Here is a 26,357-nt window from a genome sequence, read left to right on the forward strand (position 1 = left end):
GTAAGAAATCCACCCTTTGCAAGAAACAAACAGCATTGACTATGCCAGAATCACAAACATACTCAGATACAAGTTTCAACATATATATATATATATATATATATATATATATATATATATATATATATATATATATATATATATATATATATATATATATATATATATATATATATATCTAACATATAACACTTTATACCCAAAAACAACAACCTACTCAACGTCTCCGCCTAGGCTTTGATGACTGTGCATGCTCACCTACACCCAATCGTCTTCTCCCACTTGAACTTGAAGCCAGTGCCCAACCACCCCTTCCTTTCCAAGCCTCTTCAAACCCATTAACTTCATCTGCCAACCATATTTAATTATTTACATTTGGTTATCAATCATATTATAAAAAAAATGAATTACAAGAGATATACCTTCGTTGATGTTATGCAGTGTTTGCATTGTATCCACCTGTCCATCTGATTTTAGATGCCTTGAAACAGTGTGACCCTAACATCCCAAACACCTTATTATTACCTTCCCATGCATAATAATATAATATATATAAAAAAGACAATCACAATTGCAACAAATTAATAATACCTTATCATGGATTCCTCTTGAAATTCTATGAGCTGCCTCACCACTTACTGAGTCAGCTTCTTTATATTCTTCAAATCTCACCTGAACTCCCATATTAAGTATATAACAACACCATTAAAATATTAGAAAAAGGGTTACTTATAGTTTACTTACACCATCACTTCCAGCCCTTCTAATGGTAGATGAAGTATAATATGCTCCATTAGAACCTCCATATGTAACACTGGAGCTTTGAAAGGAAAAGCTATGAGCTTGTGGACGTGAGTGTGTATCACGCATCACACTCAACTGATTTCCATGCTGAGCTTCTAGTTGTTGTTCTTCTTCATCAGAGTTGAGTTCTTCAATGATTGGACCCCTGGAAGTGTTTGGCATGTGGTCATAAAGTGTAGGAGTGTGTGCATGTGCATCCATGAAAGGACTTGTTCCATTTGGAGGGAATAAGCTTGACCCAAATGGAGGTACACCCATGAATGGACTTGGCTGAAACATTCCATTTCCACCAAATGGTTGTGTGAAGAAAGGGTCATCAAATGGGTCTCTTCCCCCAGACCCAAATAGGCTAGGAAATGGCATACCCCCAAAACCAGAGAAAGAGAAAGGATCACCTCTTCCTCTTCCTCTCCCTCTCCCTCTCCCACCTTGCATCTTCTTTAAACTGTCTACCTGAAAAAGAACAACTTTCTTCAGATCTCTCCATCAAACAATACAATCACCTATGATGAAAGTGACGTGCTAAGACAAAACTGTTCATCTTCAACCTATTTTCGAATGTTTTTTGTTATCGATCAGGCACAAGCATTAAACAATCTAAGAACCCAAAGCGGAATTGTTAATTTTGCCTGATAACAAGTGTTTGCAGACGAAAACTGTTGATTGTTAATTTGTTTTTTTTTGTTATCAATTTAGCATGACTCATGAGAACCAAGTTTTTTAGTTTAATGAAGCAAAATTGATTGTGCGAAGGACAACTAACGATTTCTAATCTATAAATTTGATCATCGTGAAAGGTTTAACGCAAAGTCGAATTATGTAAAATCATGCATGCAAAGAATTAGAAAAGAAGCCATAGAACTATAGTAATCAAAACCCTAGAGAGATGATGATAACAAAAAAAGCATGCAATTAGTGGTTAGTACGAACGAAGGAGAAAGTTTGTGGTAGTAATCGGCTATGAAAATTAATAACTAACAGTTCGCTTCTGCGAATTTGAAAGAACAGCCTTTCTCTCCAACAATTGATCATCATAAAGCCATTACATAAATAGGAAAAATCACATAAAGAACACGTAATATTATCAATTAGCATACGGTTGATCTAAATCGCTTATTATCATTAAAAATACAAGTGACTGATCATAAAACCTATACCAAAAATGCAGATTGAAAGAGGCAATATATAAATGGAATCAAAACCATGGAGAGATACCTGCGGAATGAATTAAACACCAAAATTCAGTGATTATTAGGAAAGAAATTGGGAGTTAGCGATACATGAAGGCAATGCGTTTTGGGGTTTCTGCGAATCGAGCAAAACGGAGGTCAGGAATCGATGCGAAAGAAAAAGATGGAGAGCAGCCAACCCGGTTAACGTGACGCTAAGGTGTTTTCTGGATTTCTGGTAGTTCATAAAAGAGTAAATTTTTTTAATTTACTTAATTGTGAGCATATATATTGTTATATAAAATTATTATGTATACAAAAATCTTATAATTTGTTGTCAATAATGTGATTATAAAATGGGCAAATTTGAAATGACAAAACGAACACCTTAACGATATAAAAATTTTAATTAGGTCAAATTTTGAACATCATAGCCTCTAAATACAAAAATTTCACTTAAAAATTTCGACTATAAACAAATCAATAATTATTTTCAGGTGAGAATCGATCATTAAAGGTAATAAAAGTATGTATTATATATTACAAAAAAAATACCTCCAAATAAATTGCTTACTGATAAAACATCAAATAATCCTATCATTACTACCTCGACATGAATATACATATTTTTGTTAAATATTCAAAGACACAGGAGCCCAAAGCAAAGCGTCGAGTAAGGACAATTTGTCTTTTCTCTTTTTAAATTGGTATGTATACATGCAACCAGTGTTCTAAAAGGCGCGTCATGGCATGAGGCGTGGCTTCGTCGTTACGAAAAGCTTCATAAGGTTGCTGTTAGGCATGACGCGTGGCAAGGCGTGATATGATGTGTTATGACGTGTTATGACGCGTGTTTTTTCGTTTGAGACACAGTTTTTTACTCTTTGTTATGTCTTTTCAAATCGGAGATACAAGTATTGTGATTTTTGTTAACTTTTTGTTATTAGTTATTGATCTAACACTTCTAAAACGTAGTTATATTTAATATGAATTTATATTTATGTGGTAGTATAATTTTAAATTAATACAAAATCGTCGTCTTACATCACGCCTTGAAAAACGTCATGGCTCGCCATGACTCGTTAAGCTTGAGGCTTGGCCTTGCCGCCATGCCACGCCTCACACCATTTAGAACCTTGCATGCAACCATAGAATATAGTAGTCTACTACTCAATATGTTCGACTGTTTTCCATATAGTAGTCCACCGCCTCAAATCTTGGCCCATTAGTCTTTTTACTATAAACCTCGTTATTTGCATGTCAATACCGTTGTATGCTTCGAATTTCAGTTCCCGTTGACGCTGTGAGGAGTGGAACGACAAAGAGCATGGCAAAGAGGACGTAACAGTTGCACTTCGCTGATGTTAAGGCTCAAGAAATGTCTCAGGAATGATAGGGAAGTAGCATTCATAATCAATATGGACGTTGTGATATACTTTTCCCTTGGACAAGTCTTCCATGATTCATATCATGAGTATTATTGTAAGAGCGTGATTTTAAGTTTACGGTATAGGATTGGTTTAAGTAGACTAATAGAACTTTGTTATGGGCCTTATGGCTGACATGTAAATCATATATATGTCAGGTTTGAACAAAACTTTAGTAGACTAGAATATGCCATTGAATCTTACGAGGTTAGGACTAAACGTGACCGGTTTGACAATATTAGTCATGCAAAATGGGCAAGGCCCTTTTTCCCTAACATATGTTTCAATATAATGAACCTTGTTATTTCACATGTTATTGATTCATAAATGCAATTTGCCGATAATGACGCTCGTTGAGGTTATCCGTGAGACCGCTCAAACGACTTATATTTAACACACCGACTTTGGAGTTAAAATAGTCTACAAATAAGGAAATACTTTATAGTTGTTAAATGACCAAAATCAAAATATTATCTTTTTTAGGGGCACTCAGGTGAACTCACCTTTATGCAAATATGATGCTTCAAATGAGGATACATAAGTTTGTATGATAACATGCAAGGAAAATGTCGTCCTACGTGTATGAATTAAGAGATTTTACGAACACTGGTGTTGCAAATCTTCAACTTCAAACATGACATGTGGGAAATAACGTAGATGTTGTATACCATGTGGTCATGGTATGGAGGTAGTACGATCTTTAACATTCCCATACTTTTACTATATGGTTCAAAATTATTGGAGGCAGTGTATCGAACTGCATACCATCGGAAATTATACATCACATGCCACCTCCATCTAAATGAGAAATATTGCACCCAATAATGGTAGTTTTAACCCCTATGTAATTAAATAAATTGTGTTTAGATTCAGAATTACGAATAACATAAGTTATCATTACTTGTTATTACAGACTACAAATATTAAAAAAAAAAAAAACTACACATTAGAAATACATGACATGTTTTAGAATGTTCCAAGTGATTTTATGTTTTAGAATGTTGAATACTCAGATTAAAAATATAAAAATCTTAAAAAAGGTTTCAAAATTGCAAACAAACATTATAAAATGATGTATAGTACGTAGTGTTGGAAAATGACCAATTAGTTTGGTCATCTAACTATTATAATGATTTTATGTGATAGGTACAATTATATTATGTACCATAATATTTGTCATATAACATATCACGTACCTCAGATTAATTATATATAATATTATGGATATGACATTTCTCCATAAGTTGAGGGACAAAATTTGTGTGATTTTTGAACTTTCTCATAAGGTGTAATCGGTCAATAAGACACATACATATGTAAGGATGTGGGTTTTGGTAGAGAGCTTAACGGTTCTCCCTTTCCACATTCGTGTGTTATTTCATCCATCGAAATCGATCATGATAGATACTTAAGAGAAGAGGTGTATCAATTACATCCACATTGTGTGAGTATTGTTCACTGGCTGATGAAGATGTTGATCATATCTTGATGCGATGTCACCTTGCTGCCACAATTTGGGAATGGATATTTAAATGGTGTGCTATCATGGTCCCCCAATTTGCAAATATTGGTGAATTGATTCCATTTATAGGTAGATGGGGAAGCTGTGAGAAACGATGGAAGAATCTCATAAGTGTATGTTATGGCGTCATTTAGCTAATTTGGAAAGCTAGGTGTGATTGGGTATTCAAAAAAATCCGGATCTCCTCGACAAAGATAGTGGATAATGTCAAGTCTATAGTATACATATGGGTGAAACATAGGAGAACTAATTGCATGTATAAGTGGGTCGAGTGGTGTGTTTGCCCACTAAATTGTTTGTAATCTCCTAGAAAACTTTATCATGTTTCTTTCTTTTGTTTGCTCCGCCTAGTTATTTGCTAGGCGGCGACCCTTTATAAAATATTTGTCGATTCCAAAAAAATATGAAGTCAAAAGAATCAAAGTAAGACATCATCTTCAACACTATAGAATATATCAATTCCTTCAAGTAAGTATTCTTTGATTAATTTAGGGTTCATCATGTTTATACATAAATTGATCTTGGATTATGTCCATTAACGAGCATGGTTTAATTTAGATCATCCCTAATATCCCTTTGAAAATTTTAATGAGATGAGGGTTTTATTTTATTTTCCACATGAAACTGACAGACTTTGTGTGCCCTAATTTCATACCTTGCGTTTTTTTCTCTTGTGGTAATGGTTTAATATATTTTTTTTGCAAATAAAGGAGTTGTAATATGAAATTTGGAAACAAATTATTTTGTTTCCATCGCTTTTGTTTTGTTTTTTTTTTTTTTTTTCGGTTAATCTATGAGTCGCAAGTATAAACGAAAAGAAGCTTACATAGGAATATTACCAAAGCTATGGTATTTTTCAACCACTTCCTACATGATGCTTTACAAAAAAACATTGTATAAATCGTTCAACACCATATGATTAAATTTGTTATTTTAGTGGTTCTTTAATTGACCAATTATGCTTGAAATTATCTTCTAAGAATAATATGATATTGCAGACCGTGTTATGACTTTCTTTTCTGTAAAGGAACATTAAAGAAAAGGAAAATATAATTAGTTGAAATGTATGGAACCATATGTTTATTGGTTATTATGTATGTACCAAAAGACTTTTCTAGGTAATGACGTTTTCTAAGAACACACAAAAAAAAAAAAAAAAAAAAAAAAAAAAAAAAAATCCATTTTTACCATTTATGTTAGTAGAGACTGCATAAATTTAGCCTTACCCACTGAGTTATTTGTTATGCCTACAAAATGAAAAATCAATACATTTATCATAGCGTGAATTACTAATTCATATTCCTTAGATGGACTGTATGAATTCTAGTCGCTCAAGTCGTGTATGTGATTGATATTGCCAATGAACCACTAATGTATTATTTAATTTTTAAGGGATTTGAAAACCGAAAGAAAAGTATTATTGTTTTGAAGGGATAACAACGTTTATACACGTATGAACCTCTTCACTACTTATACTCAATGTTGCACAACTCAGCCGCGTACTCGGAATCGGCTCTCCACCAAGGTGAGTTATGTGAACTCGGCAAAAAAACTCGGATTAAGTCAAACTCGGTCAAAAATCAGTCAGCATCTCTCTAACTCGGGCCTACTTGGTATTACTCGGGCAACAAAGTCAAACTCGGCCAATTCGGTCAAAGGGTCATAATTGTCATAAAAGGAGAAAAAAAATCAAAAATTTCAAGATTAATATGTATAATAAACTTAATGATTTATTATTTGACACACACATATGATTTTACTACATATATATCTTCAATTTTTAGTAATTATTCATAAAGTGGGACAATTGTGTGTATTTCAATTTTTATGTATTCACATGTATCTAATTTCGTTATATATTTCAATCAAATTATGATTTTAACTTATGATTTGACATATATAATTTTCCTAAAAATATTTTCTAGATGAATTACCGAATCCGAGTACTCCCGAGTACTCGCTACTCGGCAGTCGGCCGAACAAGTTTCGAATAGTGAGTTCTACAACCTTTGTTTATAGTACCTAGGGGTGCAAATGAGCCAAGCTACTCGTGAGCTATTTGAGATCGAATCGTTAAAAGCTCGACTCGGAATCGATTTTAAACGAGCCCGAGCCAAGTTCGAGCTTAATATTAGGCTTGTTTATTAAACGAGTTCGAGCTCGAGCTTCTGTTACTTGGCTCGATTAGGCTCGCGAGCCTAAACGAGCCTACATATATATAATAAAAAAAATAGTTTTATTTTTATATATTAAAATAAATAATAATTTAATAAATACCATTTTAGGAAATTAGAGTATACCATATACGAGCCGAGCCCAAGCCCGTACAATTCTTAACGAGCCGATCTCGAGCTTTCGAAACGAACCGAGCTCGAGCTCGAGCCTATAAATATTTAAACGAACCGAGTCCGAACTTGGTTTGCAGCCCTAGTAGTACCCACTTATTTTATGGTTAAAGAATCATTTTTATTAATAAATTATTGTGTTCGATTAAATGCACACATAACCAAAACATGGATTTCTTAATCTTTGGGCTTCATGATACGTGTGACCCGCACATAATATACACAAATACCACTTCCAGGGTTAAATTTATTTGTCCACACTAGGTTATAACCTATGGAAACCACGGTTGATATATTGAAACAACGTTATATAAATATAGTAATTATCATTCATTCATATGAAAAGCAGTCAATTTAATCATGGCTCAATTTTGTTTAAGTAATTAAAAAGTATATTCTTTTTCTAAAATATATGTTTAAAATACAATTCTACCTTTACAACATATAATTTATGCGTCTCCATGACCCCAAGATGAGTATGTAATTTTCGTAAATAACGTAGAAGTACATTATCTTTTATTATGTGTTAAAACACCTCTGTAGTTTCAATTTATTCGTTATAAGATATCAGGATTGGAAGTAAAATAATGCACATGAAAACATTATTAAAAGTGCATATTAGACATTCATTCACTTTGACCAACTTCTGCCATTTAGAAATATAATAATTAAGAACCATATACCACATTTTCAAAAAAAAAAACTATTACATAACACTTTACAACTTCATTCTTCATAAACCAAATTGAAACGAAAAAAAGGATTGAAGGGCAAGATGGTCATTTGCCTTGAAAAAAATGTATAATGTTGAAGCCCTTGGGGTAATATACCAATAATAATGCCTACTAATGTAACTTTGACATCAACAAAGTCAAAGATCCTTTTTGAATAAATATAATATTAAATATACTATTAATTTACAAAAAAAAAAAAAAAAAAAAGGTGAACAGAAAAGTTTCGCCAGTTACATTTGTGCCACCAAACTTTTTTTAACTTTCTTTGCTTTCCTACATTTGCCACCGGTAGACTTAAAACTTAGTTATCCTTATCTTCTAATTTTGCCACCGCCCCTCTTCACCATCTTTCCTCACCAATCAGATGCAAAAAAAAAAAAAAAAAAAAACCCTTCTCTATCCTTCTTCTACCTTCCTTCCAATTTTCCTTCTTCTACCTTCCTTCTAATTTAGGGGGGGTTTTGGATAGGAAAAAAATAGGTGTTTATTGCTTATTCCCACAATAAACTAATTTGAGTGTTTGGATCAAATTCAGCTTATTAGGTTAAATAAGCTAATTTTAATAAGCATTCATTCTCATGCTTATTGCTTATTGCTTGCCACAAATAAGCTATAAGCTAAAAATCTAATCCAAACACCCCGTATTTCTCCGTCTTTCTTTTCTCCATTTGGACCTCCACCTTCCCGGTGATAGTGGTCTGCGAAACCCAACCTCCCAAAAACCCTTTTTCCTTTCACTTACTGTAATCGACTGGGAGTTTGTTTCATCCGCTTGACGCGTTCGACTGGGAAATCAAAAACACATACCGGTGCTGATGATGGTGGTGGTGCGATCGCGGTTGTTTCCGGTGGCGGTCCCGATAGATTAGAACAGAACTACAGGAGAGCAAAAGAAGGATCCGGGATTAATCGAAGAAAGTGATTCAATTTACATGAAAAAGGTAAAGATATTTATCAGCGAAAATATCATAAAATCAATCAATCAATCTTCGAATTAAACAGAACCCTAGTCGAAATTGATAGAATTTAGCAGCAACAGATTCGAATTTTAGCAACCCTAGTGATTTGTTTTCTGATGATATCAATCGGAATATGAACGACGTCGTATATGTGGTGAGTTGGAGAAGAACTGAGGAAATGTCGTCGGCAAGCATGGATGCGCTGCTTTGGACTCTCGGCAACAATCTTAATGACGAGTCCACGTTTCCTTCTTACTCCTCGTAAGCACACAATCATATTACTGTTTACTGAATTTTGTTTGCCATATTCGATCGTCATAAAAACACCCATAACACTTTCAACAATAATTGGATCCAAAGACTGACCTTCTTTCCTTTGTACTGCAGACTACCTATCCAGCGATGTAAAGCCAATGGAAACAGGATAAGAAGAAAACGGGAGCAATGGAGCAGAGATCAAAACATTGAAAGGAAGTGCGTTTTCTTTTATCTTTTAGCAGCAGAAGATGATTCACTCTTCTGTACCACTTCCTGTCGATGCTTTTATTGACAGATTAGATGATTTTTCTTTGGATTACTGCTCACGCTACAGTTCATCATTTATATCATCTCCTGATATTTTGCTCGACTGCCTAGAGAGATACATGTATGTTGACAAGGTATATCTCTCGATTCTTGCTGAAAGTAAATTATATTTTTTCTTTATAAATTCAACTTAATATGGTTGTGGAAGTGGAACATGGTGTTTGTAGGGTTTAAATGTGCATTTCATTGAAATTAGTGACAGGGTCTTTATTTTAGTTTTAGTTTTTAACTAGCTGCAACAAACTTTTTCTTTCTTATAATGGAAGATTGGATTTTATAACTTATTTATTATTATTATAATTAACATGATAAGATTTAAACCCTTATCAGTAGTCAATTGTCAAAATTTAACTACTTTAGGGAGAATATTTTTCTCGGTCTTTAAAGATACAATAACTTTAACTATCGATAGATGGATTATTAGTTGTTGTAATCAATAAAAGATAAAATCAATATGATTCATGATACAATTCCATTTTAATTATATATAAAAAAATCATAATATAATGGAAATGATGGAATCTATCTACATGAATCGAAAGAGACCCAAGTAACTTTACATCATCAGAAGTAGAGCACCAAGAAGGAAAATCTCCAAGAAGATCAAACCTCACGTTTTCATTAGATATATCCTAACCAGTTGAAAATGATGAAAAAAAATCCTGATAGAATCATCTACCTCTTTCTCCAAACACCTTGAGGGATCCAAAAAAGTTAACATTGCAGTGAGTTTGAAGGCAATAATATGTGTAGGCCATTGCCTTGATCCTTTTCTAATCATTTGGCTGAAAAGGTAAAAAACGACCAATGAAAATATATATATATATATATATATATATATATATATATATATATATATATATATATATATATATATATATATATATTATTAAGACAACGTTGTAACAAATATGCAAATCATTAGAAGAAAAAACAAAAACCTTTTCTATACTTTAGGAGGACGACTTGTAGACTCTTCTTCAAGTATAGCTTCAGAAAGTCTAGTACCATGTACACTTGGACACATCCCTAAATATATGAACACGTCATCAATAAAATATTAGTACTTACGAAAGCCTGGAAAGCTAGAATGCAAAAAATTGAAAGCTATCATTGTAGTTTTTTTCAAAAACGTATGTACGTAAAATTTCAGAAGAAATATCTACCTGAAAGATGACTTTGGGTGTCAATCTACAGTTTTTCAACAAAACTTCTAATAAAAACATAAACCAGAAAATATGAAATATGAAATCAAAATTAAAAAAAAAAAATAGAAAGTCCAGACCCAAAACAAAATCAACATGAAGTGTGTAAACGAAACAATTCAGTTCTGATTAGTTTTTGAATCCCTTTAGCGATGCTCTTTAAGCTCACCAGACTCTAGAGAATGAGAAAGTTGGAGATGCAGAGAGAGACGATGGCATTGATGAGTGGTGAATGAGTTGTTCTTTCAAAGCTAGTCGATCGATCAAGATAATGGTAGCAAGATGGTTATGGGAGCAAGATTAGTGACGATATATGTGGATGGGATTAAGGAAACCATATTTCAAGCCAATTTGTAGTAGACGGGCTTTCTCTTTGTGGTGTTTTGGTAATTGATATCTTTCTCAAAAAATTAGGGATTAAGTTATTATTAAAAACATAAATTATTTTGAATTTGATATGAGCATTAATTAGAACATGGGCGGGAAAATCATTTAGTGAATGTCTAGAAAAATGCCAATGTGGCAAAGAAGGAGGTAGAAAATGGACATGTGACAAATTTTAGTTTTGTTTATTAGAAGAGGTAGATTTCATGCATATAATGCAAAGACAATCACTACCATGCTTCATTCGAGTGTAGTTGCGTAATTTCCCATTACAAATGGTTAACATTTTGTGGATAGAATATAAATTCTTTTGCAACTATAATAACTTCAAAAATACTACTTTTTGTTGCTTTAAAAAAATTAATTCAAGTGCAATGTTGTTACTCAGAATGAATAAAAGAAAAGGAGGAAAACAGAAAAGAATGAAATACTATTGATATTCAATTATATTAACTAAATCAGACTTTTCCAAATCATACTCTCTTTAAATGACCAAATTAGGTTCAAGTGGAGTTTTAACTGGTTTACATGCAAGAATTCCAAATTCATGAAGCAATTTCATGCAATACTTCCTTTGATTAAGACAAATGCCACTCTCAATTCTTAACACTTCAATACCCAAGAAATATTTCATATCACTTAAGTCCTTGATTAAAAACTAGGACTTAAGGAAAATTTTAACATTATTTAATTCAGCTTCATTATTACCAGTTAAAATAATATCATCCACATAGAAAAGAAGCACAACAAAAGTAATTTGAAAATCTCTAACAAATAAGGAAGAATCATTTATACTTTGTTTAAAACCAAAACTGGAAAGAGAAGAGCACAACTTCTCATTCCACTTTCTTTGGGCTTGTTTAAGACCATGAAGAGACTTTAATAACCTGCAAACTCTGATATCATCCTTTGAATGATATCCTTAAGTTTGACTCATATATACACATTCAGACAAATTTTCATATAAAAAAGCATTGTTAATATCCAGTTGATAAAGGGGCCAAGAATTATAAACAGCTAATGAAATAACCACACGAATTGTTACTATTTTGGCCACAGGAGAAAAAGTCTCCTCATAATCTATACCTTCCCTTTGATTATAGCCTTTAGCCACAAGCTTGGCTTTATATCTTTCTATATCACCATTGGATTTATATTTGAATTTATAAATCCAAAGACATCCTTGCTTTTCTTCCTTTTGGAAGGTTAGTAATTTCCAAGTTATTGTTCCTATAGAGGGCTTCCATTTCCTCATTCATGGCTTTGATCCAATTTGGATCTAAAGTTGCATCTCTATAGGTTTTTGGCTCAACAGTTTTACTAAGACTAGAAATAAAACAAAAAGTATCATTATTAAGAGCTGAATAGTTTAAAGTCCTTTCAATTCCATATTTATACTTACCCTTGTAACGCCCTGATTCTCAGGTATCGATGTTATAAGAATTTTCTTGTTTGCAAGGCCTACTCGACGAGTTGGTTGCCCTACACGTCGAGTCGCAGCGGGTTGGTTCGCATGTTTTAGTGACCTACTCTCTGAGTCCAATAAGGGACTCAACGAGTAGGAGCTGACAGATGAAACCCTAAATTTCGGGGATTTGCACCCTATTTAAGGACCGCTTATTCCCCTAACCTCTCTTACTACCTCCCTTGAGTTCAGAAACCCTAATTTGTGGTTGGTCTCTATATTTATGTGCTTCTTAGCTTGGAAGAGGGATCTTTGGAGTAAAAAGTTGGAGTTCAAGAAGATTGAAGCAAGGGGCTATTGTAGATCCGGATTCTTCTCTATCTTGGCATTATTTTGGAGGTAACAAGTTGTTACCTTGGCTCTTTCTTAGTTAGATCTTTTCATTTATGGGTTTGGGATTTTAGGGTTTTGTGTGGTGGTTCTCCGATTTGGGTCAAGATCTGAGGTTGCAATCTTAGATATGGGCTCCTTTAGCCCCTCTTTGTCATAAAGTTTCAGTCCTTGTCGATTTATGACCTTTCCTTTACCTTAAGCCACTCCTTTAGCTTGTTTTGGGCCATTATCATCTTGCATGCACGTAAATTTTGCAACTTTACGTGATAAACATACCCTAGGAGCTTAGATCTGCAGTATGAAGCCTTTGCATGGCTTAAAAAGCATCTGTATGGATGAAGGATTGAAAGGACTCGGCGAGTCGTATGAAGATGATCATGAACTCGACGAGTTGGATGAACAACTCGGCAAGCCCGTTGAAGTTTGCCTTGGGATCTGCGAGTTAGTAAATGACTCGGCGAGTCGGCTAGGGTTTTCTAAACCTTTGGACACGTATGAACGCGACGAGTTGTAAGGGGAAAACTCGCAGAGTTGGCCAAGGAGTTACGACCAGTGACACTAGGAACTTGACGAGTCACTCAAGTGACTCAGCAAGTTGGTGAGTATGTAAGGAACTCGGCGAGTGGCAGGATGTACTCGACTAGTTGAGGTCAACATAGATTGTTAACCTTGGCAGATGACTTTGACTTTGACCAAGGGTTGACCATTGGACTTCTGGGACATTTTTGGAAATTGGCAAGTTACAAGCATGGTTCTATGGTGCATTTAGGTCGTGGAGTGGTACCGGCAATCCAAGAGCTTGAGTTTATCTTCGAGTCGACAATACGAGGTGATTTATCCTCACTATACCAATGGGTCCAAGGCACCAAGGCCGACCCTTTATATACTTGTATCCAGATTATGGCATGATATGTTTATTGATTACACCTTGGTAGTTAGGATGGTGGTATACTTATGCTTAGTGGTCTGGTTAGGTCAGTGTCTTGGTTATAGGGTGATGCTATGTTAGTGACCGGTTAGGTCTGTATCCCAGTTATTGGGATGTTGCTATGATTAGTGATATGTTCGATCGGTTTAACTGTTATGTGATATAAGCTAGCGTATGATATTATGTGCACATGTTTGTTCGATTGGGGGTTGGGATGAAGCGGTCCTGCTTTGTGCTGTAGGCCAACATACCCGGTGAGCGGTCCGGATAGGTTGTAGGCCCTGCGAGGTGGTCCAGTCATGGCAAAGGCTCGGGAGCGGTCCAGATCGGGTGTAGGCCCTGTGAGGCGGTCCAGTCAGGCTGAAGGCTCATTATGCATGTTGTTCTATAATTGTTATATGATGTGGTTATATTTGTATGGAATTGGTATTTTGGGGGAAACTCACTAAGCTTCCAGGCTTACAATTTCAGTTTATTGTTTCAGGTATGTCAGGGGATCGTGGCAAGGCGAAGGCATGATCGTACAGCTCCTCATGATTTGTTTTTGTTTCTAGGAAAACTCTGATATTAGATATTTTGAAAACAAGCTTTGTACTGATGCATGGTTTTAAATGTTTTGAAAAAGTTTTAATTTGGCATGAAATTTTTGGGTGTTACAACCCTCTACAACATAAGCACTAAATCTAACTGTCATGTGAACATTACGTCCAGATCTAGCGACCCTAGTTGACAAACTATCAGAATGATTAGAATTAATTGAATCATTTTCCTCAGTCAGTGTAGAGGAACTTGGAAACATCTCATCAGAAGGAGGCACATATGCCTCACTAGTCCAGTAGCTGACATTAGAGGGACAAGTCTCATCCAGGTCATGGTCTGCATTAGCTCCATCCACATGATGTTCACTTCTCAAGTTATCTAACCTAGTGTTATCTAGAATAAAACTAGAATCTAATGACTCGTCATAGGAAAATAGGTCATTTGAATTCACAATAACAACTGATCAATCAGCCAAAGATGAAGATTTAAGCTTGAAAGGAAACACTAACTCATAAAATTTTACATCCCTAGAAACAAAAATAAAATTGGAATCAAGACTAAGAACTATATAAATCTTTTTATTAGAAGAATAACCAAGAAAAATGCATTTATCAGCTTTTTAGAAAATTTATCAGAATTAGTCAACTTAGTGGCAAAACACAAACATCCAAACACTCTAAGTTTATCAAAAACAGGTATATTATTATAAACAAGTTCATAGGGAGAAAAACCATTTAAGACATAAATGGGTGTTCTATTAATCAGGAAAACTGAAGTTAAAATTGCATCTCCCCAGTACTTGATTGGTATACCAGATTGAAACATTAAAGACCTAGCAACATTTAAAATATGTCTAGGTTTCCTCTCCACAACTCCATTTTGTTGTGGAGTATGAACACAAGATGTTTGATGTAAAATTCCTTTTTGATTCAATCAATTGTCTCATTCTATTGTTTAAAAATTCAATACCATTCAGATCTAACAACCTTGATTTTAACACAAAACCGATTGAGCAAAATATTAAAGAAAATAAGAACACAATCATAAACTTCATCTTTAGACTTTAACAGATAAACCCAAGTTGCCCTAGTAAAGTCATCCACAATAGTCGAAAAATATCTAAATCCTTCTATAGTTGTCACTCTCTAGGGGCCCCAGACATGTAAATGAACTAACTCACCAATTTTAGAAGTAGTATGTTGACTAACAGGAAAGGGTTCTCTAGTTTGTTTAGCTTTATGACAAATATCACATGGTGGAAAAGCTTCATTTCCAATTTTAAGTTTGTGTTTTAAGGAACTCAAGGCTTAATCAGAAGGATGACCAAGTCTATTGTGCCAAGTTAGTTTAGACACACAAAAAACAGAAGAAGAAATAGAAGAACTAGATAGATTACCTGAAGGTACACTATTTATGTAATAGAGACCTCCAGACTCTCTACTATTCCCCACCATTACCTTTGACTGTAATTCCCTGTTGGCCTTCAGTCTATCCGGACCGCCCTAAGTCTGTTGAGCATCACTATGGATACATCCTGGTGCCCTCTACCATATAGCCATTTCTCCCCACTTGGGGTTTCAAACTCCTGATCTAATCCATAAACTATAATCTCGACCTAACTCCAGACCTCGTGTTGATCGCCCACCCTCTCGGGAAAACTGTGGTATGATCCCTGACCCGCGTATCCACCACATATGCTAAATAACCCGCACACCCGTGCTGAAAGTACTACCACCCTGGTAGCTAAACAAAACCCTCAATGGCTGATGCTTCATCTGAGAATTCCCAATATTCCCCCACTTGGGACACTAACCACTACCTACTAGTGGCGAAACCAAAACACCACTTAACCATCCCTACTAGGTATTACCATACTTAACCACATAATGATTAACCTTGGAATGAATAACCCACGCAAAACAAATCCTCCTAGAACGGAGCAACCGAACTTCAAGAGAAACCTGAATCCTAGCTGGATGCTTCTGAAACTCCAAACCATAACTACTGACCCTGGAATCGTGATTCTCTATCCGTACTTCTCATCCTCAATGCATCGCTGGATCCTAACCATCTATAACCCCTTCAATACTAAATTCCCCTGATCCTCCTATATCCTAACATCTTATGTAGAAGGTAATGGAAAGTTCACAATATAATCATAAACAGTAACATAAAAGGTAGAAACATACCAGAAATCGCATTTGGTGCTGTCCTGGCCTCCTTTGTTGCAAGCTAGAAAGCACATCTTTGAGCCCTCGGAGGCTCTTCTATACCCTGACCCCCGTCAGTAATCCTCGGTGTAGCCGGCGCTGGAGCCTACACCGTCCTGGTAGCGAGCTATGGACAGTTAGTCTTCACGTGACCAACCTGATGCCTGATGCCTGATGGCAGTGGTAGCAAATCCTCGTATCCTGAACCAGGGCTGTCTGGCAGCAATCCCTCACAAAGTGCCCCTCCTTTCCGCACTTGCGGTACGCACTACCAGATCTACAAACCCCGAGTGACCCTTCCCGCACTTGCCACATGTGCGGCCCTGCTGTCCTCCGGTCCTGGAATCAGCAGTCTTAGATCGCTTTAGCGCCGACTGTGACTGCTTCGGGGTCTGCCTCTGCCTCCATAACTGTAACTTGATCTCAAGCTCATGCTGCGTAGCGGCCTCTTGTAACTCCAGCAGTGTATAACAACGCTGGGTAGCAACAAACTGACGGATGTCAGTCTTGAGCATGCTCATATAATGTGTCATCTGAGCCTGCTCGGAAGCAAACTCTGGGCTGAACATCGCCCTCTCTATGAACATATGGGTGATCTCCATCACCGTCACACCATCCTGTCTCAACTCCAAGAAGTCCTAAGCTAACCACTCCCGCTCGACCCGCGGAATGTAGCGAGCGCGGAACATATCCCTAAACTGCTCCCAAGTAACCACAACTCTCTAATCATCAGTGTAAGACCCGGTCATCAAGCTCCACCAGTCCTTTTCCCCGGACCTCATCAGGTTCAGGGCACATCTGACCTTTTGGTCAACAGGACATACGAACGTGAAGAAACATCCCTCCACATCGGATATCCACCTCATGGCTACAATCGGGTCCTATTTCCCATCGAAAGTCGGGGGCTTCGTGTTATCGAAGTCCCGGTACTAAAAAGCCTTACTAGCTCCTCCCCATGTCGCCGTTACAGCTACTGAAGCAGTTACGGTAGCCGTCTCAGCAATGGCTGCATAGCGCTCGTCAAAGAACTCAAGCATGGCGGTCTTGATAGAACCAAACATCTCCAGTAACTATGCCCGGAACAGAGTAGCAACCTCATCATGCAGGATCTCTCAAATCCTGGCATCCAACTCATCCGACCTTATCTGACCAATTTCCTTGGGCACTGCTGGTCCTTCTTGATCGCCATCTCCTGATCCTGATCTGGATCCAGTCACAAATCATCTAACCACCATGCTGAAAATACACCAAGAAGATTTCAGACATTCCATATAATAATTCGAGAACCAACTCCCAACAAATTCGTACGGGTTGTGACTTCTTTGTTACGCGTACGGGTCATGTGCTTTCAGTAGTACGAGCCCATACTACCTTCCACACTTACTCATATTTGTCTCAAGTGTCATCACAACGCCCTAACAATATACATAAACATGGCGAGCGCTCCACCATCACTTCTAGAGGAATGCTAAATATCTCATAACTAGTCTACTGACCCCGCACAACCTACCCATGAAACTTCCCCCAACCCTGCACACTTGTGTATGCTAGCTATACATAACGCTGGACCCTATAGACTTTCGAATACCTGATCCTACCCTAAGCCCTTTATCAGACAAGAACAGAAAATAAGGCCAAACCACACATTCTCAGGTTATAAGATCTTAATTATGTACAGCCGTGATGCATACACTAAGCAACTATAGTAATTATGTCAATTTCATATAAGGAAAAACCCTAGGCTATCAAGAATCATATAATCAGGCAATTCCTGAAAATCCCTAGCCTAGTACTAGCATGTTGTTCTAACATATCGCAAAAATCAAATAATCCATAAGGTATTTTGGTGTCTACTTACTGGCTCTGGCTGATCGTACACTTGCATCCTCCTTTAGTATTTTGACAACCATTTGAAAAATCATTTTATAATCTTGTCCTTAGTTTGAGACTGGAGACACACGAGTGTTTCCTCTAATTCACTCAAACCAAGGCTCTGATACCAACTTGTAACACCCATAAAAATCATGCCAAATTAAAACATTTTAAATCATTCAAAAACCACTAATTATTACAAATTTGTTTTCAAAATGGTTTCATATCATAGTATCCCATAATCAAATCATAAAAACATAAGGAGGTGCACGATCACGCTTTCGCCTTCCCTCGATCATCAGAAGTATCTGCAAACAACATGTATGTTTGGCCCAATCAACATATCACGTAACCACTTGTACCAGGCCTAATCAGCCTCGGGCTGGAATACTAGGCACGCCTATAACGGGTCCAGTCATCCCTAGGATGGTATAACCTCGCATCCTCATGTATGTTTGGCCCAATCAACCCTCGGGTAACTGCTCGTACCAAGGCCAATCAGTCTCGGGCTGGAATACCAGGCACGCCTATAACGGGTCCAATCATCCCTAGGATGGTATACCCTCGTATCCTCATGTATGTTTGGCCCAATCAACCCTCGGGTTGGAATATACCAAACACACGAGGTCCAATCAATCATAGGGTCCGATCATCCTCATGATGGAATACCCTAGATTGGAATACCTCCACATACATAACTCAAACCTACAACCATGCTCGGGACCGAGGACCTTGTCCTTGCGTCACCCTCGAACCCTTTAGTTCGACACAACTGAGTGTAACCCACTCACACCTCCTCATCATGATTTCAAGGTCCTCGACCTCTGACTGTAATATCCTTATACAGTCTTCAGCACTGGTCCAGACTACTCCTGAGTCTGTTAACATGCTATCTCACTTTCCTCTGTCGAAATCTCCAATCTGGAACCACTATCCTCCTCCTCTTCCAAGGAGACTGAAAACATGCCTGCATATCATCCAACATTGCCACGACGACAAAACCTCGCTATACATCACCCCTTGGTGGCGCACACCGCTAACTCAGAACATGCATACTGATCGCATGGCTAGCAACCCATACATAGCCTGCTGAATTTCCTTGACATCTCCACCATTCGGGGACAACCCCACTAGCCGCTATCACATAACAACATCCTCTCTACTGGTTTAAAGATCCACGACACATTCAAAGCCCTTACTATAACCGAACCGCCTCATCGCACCACTCCAATAACCAACATTCAAATCACATCAGGCAACATTCTACAACCAACGGCTCATCCAATAACCAACATTCAAACCAACGCCATACAATCGTAATCATATCATATAAACAAACAACATGTATAATGAGCCATCAGCCTGACTGGACTGTCTGCACCGGGTCTACAGTCTATATGGACCGCTCTCCGATCCTTCGGCATGTCTGGACCATCTCTCAGGGCCTTTAGCCTATCCAGACCGCTCGTCGGGCATTCGGCCTGACTAGTATGCCCTTTTGGGTTTGTAGTCTATCCGGTCCGCCAAGCAGGTCCACCTCAACCCAACCACAATCAAACAAGCATGTGCACATAAATATCATACGTTAGCATGTATAGTACAGTCAAACTAATCTAACAGATCAATAATCATAGCAACATCCTATAACCAGGATATCGACCTAATCGGTCACTAACATAGCATTATCCTATTCCTATATACCAGGATACCGACCTAACCGGTCTCTAACATAAGATTATCCTATATACCAGGATACCGGCCTAACCAGGTCACTAAGCATATCACCATCCTGACTACCAAGATGTAAATCAATTAGCATATCATTCAATAAACCCAGATACAAATCTGAAAACGTTCGCCATTGATGCCTTCGACCCACCTCACAAGTAGCTCGGAGTGATAATGTCAAACCCCTCCAAATACAGCTCCAACTCCAACACCTACATCCACCAATGATCCACTTCCATTAATTCCCAAATTACTAAAATACCCCCATAAGTCAAACTGGTCAACACTTGGTCAAAGTCAAAGTTAACGGTCAAGGTCAACATTCCATGTTGACCTAACTCGTTGAGTGCAGCTCACTGACTCATCGAGTCCTTCTAGACCTCGAGAAATCTTGAAAACCCTAGTTGACTCGCCGAGTTTCCAGACAACTTCTCGAGTCCATGCGTGTCCAAATGTCGGGAAAACACTAACTGACTCATCGATTCGTCTCACTGACTCGCCAAGTCTATGTAGAAACCGACCACGACCAATTTTCATCTGACTCGTTGAGTTGACCATGCAACTCGTCGAGTCCCTTCAGTTCATTTCTCATTTAGACGATTTTAAGCTACCCCAAAGCTCCAAATTGCAGATCTAACCTCGTAGGGCATGGTTTCCACGTAAAGTTGCAAACTTTACGTACATGCATGGTCCTAAATGCCGAAACCAAGCTAAGGGAAAGGTTTAACCTAAAGAGAAAGGCCAAAGCTTGCTAAATCTGATAACTTTATGACTGTACAGATTTAGAGGAGTCCAGATCTGAAGTTACAACTTCAAATCATGCCCAATACTCGAAATAACCTACAACCATCTAGAAAATGGCCCTAAACCTTTACATGAAGAGATCTAGCTAAAGATAAGTCAAGGTAACTGTAACGACCAAAAATTTCAGCCAATTTAAAACATTTTATTTCATTCAAAAACCATTACATTCATACGCCTTCGCCTTGCCACGATCTCCTGAAGCACCTGAAACAATAAACCACAACTGTAAGCCCGAAATCTTAGTGAGTTCCCCCAAAGTACCCATACACACATAAACATACGCATACAGCAAAGAACAACATACTATGGGTCCAATCAACCTTCCGGCACAGACACAATCAGCAGCCAAGCAGGCAAAGCCTGCTGATTCGAGATCTAGGGGTCCGAAGGGCAGCACTTGTGGGAAGTGCGGCAAGAACCATGAGGGAGTGTGCAGAGCTGGGGTGTGTTACAAGTGTGGGAAGGAGGGGCACTGTGCGAGGTATTGTCCCCAGGGATTCACGGTTTGCTTACATTGCAACCAGACCATCCATCAGAAGGCCGAGTGCCCACAGCTGCAATAGGGATCGACACAGGGATCTGCACCTGCTGCCCAAGCTACTAAGGTTCGACTGGTGAAGGCCGAGGCACCAAAGGCTCGCGGGAGTGCCATCCAGTTGACAGTGGAGGAGGTCCGCGTAGCGCCCGATGCCGTAGCTGGTATGTATTCTTTCATTTATTTTTGCTGAGTTATGAGATATTGTGCTTATATTACGATATGCGTAGGTACTTTTCTTGTGAGTTATGTACCTGATTTGGTGTTATTTGACTCAGGTGCGAGTCGGTTATTTGTGTCTTTAGCGTTTAGTCAGCACATCAGTACACAGCAGGAGGCGTTGAGTCGACCTCTACGAGTTTCTATAGTTGACGAGCAAGCGGTGTATGCCACTAATGTGATTCGAGGATGTGTACTCGAGATTTTTGACGTTGAGTTTCCGATTTATTTGGTCCCGATTGCGATGGGAGATGTCTGTGTCATCCTGGGCATGGACTGGTTGAGCAGTTTTGGACCGTTTATCGACTGCGAGCGACAGCTGGTGACCATACAAGACCCTAGTGGGGGAGTTCTTACGGTTTATGGCGAGGGTACCCGTTCTAGGTCAGCATTTTGTTCGGTTGCCAGAGCGAGGCAGAGTTTACAGCAGGGTTGTAGTGGGTTTGTAGCCAATCACTACTAGAAAATAGCCCTTTAATGACGCGCAAACAATGACACTCGCTGATAGAGGACGCACATTTGTCCGTACCCTAAAAAATAATGTCAGTTTTGAAAATTTTGAAGGATAGAGGGCATACATTTGTGCGTGCCCTAAAATTAGTGTCCAACAAAAAAAATTAAAAACACGGAGGGCACCTATCATAAAAAAGCGCGTCATCTAAAACTGTCGCTTTATATTTTTCTTTAGGAAGGCGCGTTCTCTTAGGGGGAAATGAAATACCAAAAAATTAAACAGCCCGCCTCCGATGCATCTGCTTCTTCTTCTAAAATCCTCTACCAAAAAGCCCTAATAATCCTTTAAGCAGTTCGTCTCTCTCTCTCTCTCTCTCTCTCTCTCTCTCTCTCTCTGTGTGTGTAAGCCCTAATCCGCCATCACCAGCATCGAACCTCATAATCTTTAAAAGTTCAAAGTGCCTAAGCAAACACTTCCGCCATCTCAAGATGTCGGTTCAGGATCGGAACGTCACATCGCAGTACACGATGACATCATCATCTCCACAAACCACCGTCAACGGTGGAGAAAACGAATGCAACTGGGTTCTTTTCTATTACTTCCAAATCTAATCCAGACAACAAGCATTTGATGCTGCCCAACTCGGCTAACTGAAAAGTTATTCGAAAGTTTCACTAACTCATTTCTCAAATTTGCATTGTACGATCAAAGCTAGGGCTCTTTGCTAATATCAAATGATCACTTCTTCTTGAATTTCCCTCAAATTTGTTGTTTTAAGCTTGTGATTCAAATTTGCATTGTACGATCAAAGTTATTCCCAAATTTCTCCTTGTGATCCCCTGCTCTTGAATTGTTCTTGTTTTCAGAGCACTTGCAAATCTTACATTCATCAACCTTCCAAATCTATCCGACAATATCATATGCTTTTAGGGAAAATATGGATCTGAGCAGACACGATTTCTCTTAAAATTTGTGTTTAGTTTTTGCAATTGATGATTCGGACACTACGTTTTGTTGCTTGTCTCAAATTGTGTGATCTCAGGAGCAACTCCAAGAGGATGGATTATAGTGGCGGTGATGAATTTGAAGACGCTGGAACACGAACCTCTCTTTTTTCAATCACGGATGCATTTGAGGAAATTTTGAATCTGATTATAGATGGAAGAAATGGCTATTTTCCTGTTTTGAAATTAAATCCATTTTGTGATGCGTGTTCTTTCGTTTCTGTGCTCGTCATTCACAATCCTCTATTTGGTTTTCAGGTGCGTGATCTAGAAGAAGCATTAGAACGCTATGTGAGTTTAAGCAGTGTAGTTGATTATGATGTAAAATGGAAGACAGTGAAGTCACGTGGTAGCCATACTCATAATCTTCGCAGAGTTAGACGGGGTCTTGACCTAATTCGAGAATCATTCCAGGATTTTCTATAAAACAAGTATGTTCTTATGACTTTTTACACATGATTGTATTTATTAATTCTAGTGTTGTTATTTATTGCACATTCTTGTGGTATGATTCAACGATTATTCCCTAAAAGATGCAGCTTCATCAGCTTATCAACAAGTGTGTGCGCCATATCATTCATGGGCTGTTAGAACTGCATTTTCTGCATGAATATGTGCTCTTCCATCAAGGGAACAACTTTTGCTGAATTCAAATGAAACTGGTTAGTCATGGAAATCTTTTTATTTTTTAATACAATCTTGGGAAATGAGGTCAAATTTGATTCAGAAGTAAGACTGTTGTTGACCAGCCTAATGTTGCTGACATGGCACATGGAAATGAGATTGGTAAGTTGACTAAACTCTAAAGGCTCGTTTCTTTTTAACTAATGTCAAACAACTTAAACATAAAAAAGTAAAACTTTAATAAGTTTATAAGGCATATAAGATGTTTGATGAAATGCTTGAGAGAGAAGTCATCTCATATTTGTAAATTACAATTATCAAATGAGTGTTGTTGCTCATCTTAATTGATAATCCTTACTGTAATTTGTGATTGTGTCAGCAGGAAGCTCTGATATGCCTATTTCTTCAAAGAAATTAAATCTACCTTCGGTTGTTGACACTGGAATCAGAACTGTAAGGTTTGACTTTTAAGACTTTTTTTTTCAACCAGATTAGTTGATAAGTTATTACACTTATGACAAGGCTTCTATAAAATACAATGGGAGAGAAGCAAACAACTTTGCACCAGTTTCGTATGAGGGCGGAATGGCTCTTTTGACTGGTAGTAGAGGTACTAAATTACTATGTTAGACTAGCTCATATAAATATATAAATAAATTGCATCCTAATTACCATATTTATGTTTTATGTGTATGTTTTGTGTTTTTTGTCCCACACTCCCACTATTTAATTAGAACCTATTATTATATTTGTTTATGAAAATAAGACTCCTATTAAATCTAGATCCTTGGAATTTTATAAGTAATTGAAGTTAGTCAACTTTCCATGCTTTTTCATATTAGAAGTTTAAAACCAAATTAAAGCTACAATAAGAAATATTAAAGTTGTAACTTAATTAAAACTGAATCACTGTTTTGATTATAACTTTTGTGATAAAATTTGACATATTACTTATATATTAAGTATTTTCTTGAACTTTGATTTTGGACATGTGCATTCACTGATTGGAGGATTTTGTGCATCACCTGTTAACTTCCATGCTAAAAATAGATCAGGCTACAAGTTCTTAGGAGACCTTGTGCTGCAACTTGACAAACTGAACCCTTAGGTGTAAATGACTTAATTGCCCTTCTTTATCTTTCTTCATTTGAGTCGAACCAAAATCAGATTTTTAAAACACCCTTGTAAAGAATTTTGCAATAGGGCTGGATGCAAGATGTTGCAATTGCATCATTCTTGTATCTAACACTTTTACAATACGAATCTTCCGGGGTTGGTTGAAATTACCATTTTACCCTTTTCTTGATCCAGGTGGCGTCTAGGATGGTTTCAGCCTTTTCTAGATGGAAGAGGTATGATGATACCTACCAAAACCTTGCCAAGGTAACGAATCTTGATCTTTAATTATCATATGCTTTAATAAACAAAAAGAAATTGAAAGTATTACCCTTCAACCTTAGAGAGAATCTAGAAAGAGCCCAAAAGGAGACAAAGGAGCTTAGAGAGAATTTACCCTTGGTTTTTCATGAAACTGGAGTTCGAGGGAGAGCTATGGACGATTTGGTTAGATGATGATTTATACAGGCGATTCTTGAAAACTTTATATTGCATTTTTTAATCTAATTCTTTATAAGGGACTCATAAAATTCTTACTTTTGCAAGTGTGTTTTGGACATTTTTTAATCTAATTCTTTATGTATTTATCAAGTATTCGATTTTAATGAACTAAAATTTATTTATTTTTATATTTATTTTTGCACTTATATTGATATGTATATGTGCTTGTGTGTAGGCCGGTGTCAAAAAGCTTGCAAATGTTCACTTTCCCTCATTTGACCACTCACATTTTGCACAAGTATTTGCAACTAACATTCCTTGTTTTATTCTTCTATTAATTATATTAGCATATTAATTTTTTGGCTTTTATTTAATCAGGTCACAAGAATTATCGGAGCAGGGCTCATTAGTCTTAAAGAATTATGAAAGGCAAGATGCAACTCTACTTAGTTGGAATTTGATGTTTATCACCTTTGTGTATATCTTTTTAGTTTGTATAGCATTACTTTGCAGAAGGTCTCCCTTGATACGCAATGTAGTATTAGGTTATATAGTTAGGGAAAACCTCTTAATAACAATGTATAATTAGATCCCCTTAATATCAATGTACTATAATTTTTTGAGATGATGTTATTGGGTGAAATTGATTGTTTTGGCATATATTTGTTTAAATATTTTTGTATTATGCGTAAATTAGTATCATAAAGACGCATCGTAAATGCATATCGTAAATGGTTACTGAAGTTTATGACACGCAAATGCGTGTCATCTACATTTATGACAGGGGCTTTCTTGATACGCATTGCATGTCATAAAAGATGTCATAAACACGTGCATCGTAAGGTTACGACGTGCAAATGCGTGTCGTCTTCCTTTATGACAAGGGCTTCCTTGGTACGCATTGCGCGTCGTAAATGCACGTCGTGTATAGACGACGCGCAAAAGCGTGT

The 26,357-nt window shown here is 37.1% G+C and overlaps 2 protein-coding genes across 16 annotated transcripts; one reads left to right on the top strand and one right to left on the bottom strand.

The window, feature by feature from the left end:
* Positions 1-153: 153 nt before the first annotated feature.
* LOC111877647 (uncharacterized) lies at positions 154-2,224 on the bottom strand. The gene is made up of 5 exons (XM_023874167.3): positions 2,020-2,224; positions 745-1,257; positions 592-672; positions 423-498; positions 154-348 (listed from the first exon to the last, which is right to left on the bottom strand). The coding sequence occupies exons 2-5, from the start codon at positions 1,237-1,239 to the stop codon at positions 218-220; spliced, it is 783 nt and encodes a 260-aa protein (XP_023729935.1). The 5' UTR covers positions 1,240-1,257; positions 2,020-2,224; the 3' UTR covers positions 154-217.
* Positions 2,225-8,191: 5,967 nt separating this feature from the next.
* On the top strand, positions 8,192-26,065 carry LOC111877646 (uncharacterized). Of its 15 annotated transcripts, XR_008230637.1 has the most exons (12): positions 8,192-9,221; positions 9,348-9,619; positions 12,836-12,938; positions 14,345-21,713; positions 23,485-23,657; positions 23,760-23,888; positions 23,976-24,012; positions 24,233-24,303; positions 24,373-24,460; positions 25,162-25,233; positions 25,643-25,705; positions 25,786-26,065. XR_008230637.1 is itself a non-coding variant. In XM_052769139.1 (9 exons), the coding sequence occupies exons 4-9, from the start codon at positions 23,880-23,882 to the stop codon at positions 25,994-25,996; spliced, it is 471 nt and encodes a 156-aa protein (XP_052625099.1). In that variant the 5' UTR covers positions 8,222-9,221; positions 9,348-9,619; positions 23,485-23,657; positions 23,760-23,879; the 3' UTR covers positions 25,997-26,065. The 15 variants fall into 15 exon arrangements, 1 of the variants encoding a protein (XP_052625099.1); XR_008230630.1 differs by lacking the exon at positions 12,836-12,938 and having other exon boundaries at positions 8,193-9,221; positions 24,230-24,303; XR_008230627.1 differs by lacking the exon at positions 12,836-12,938 and having other exon boundaries at positions 8,193-9,221.
* The last annotated feature ends 292 nt before the right edge of the window (positions 26,066-26,357 follow it).

This window comes from Lactuca sativa, chromosome 3 (assembly GCF_002870075.4).
Source record: "Lactuca sativa cultivar Salinas chromosome 3, Lsat_Salinas_v11, whole genome shotgun sequence".
Taxonomy (NCBI): domain Eukaryota; kingdom Viridiplantae; phylum Streptophyta; class Magnoliopsida; order Asterales; family Asteraceae; genus Lactuca; species Lactuca sativa.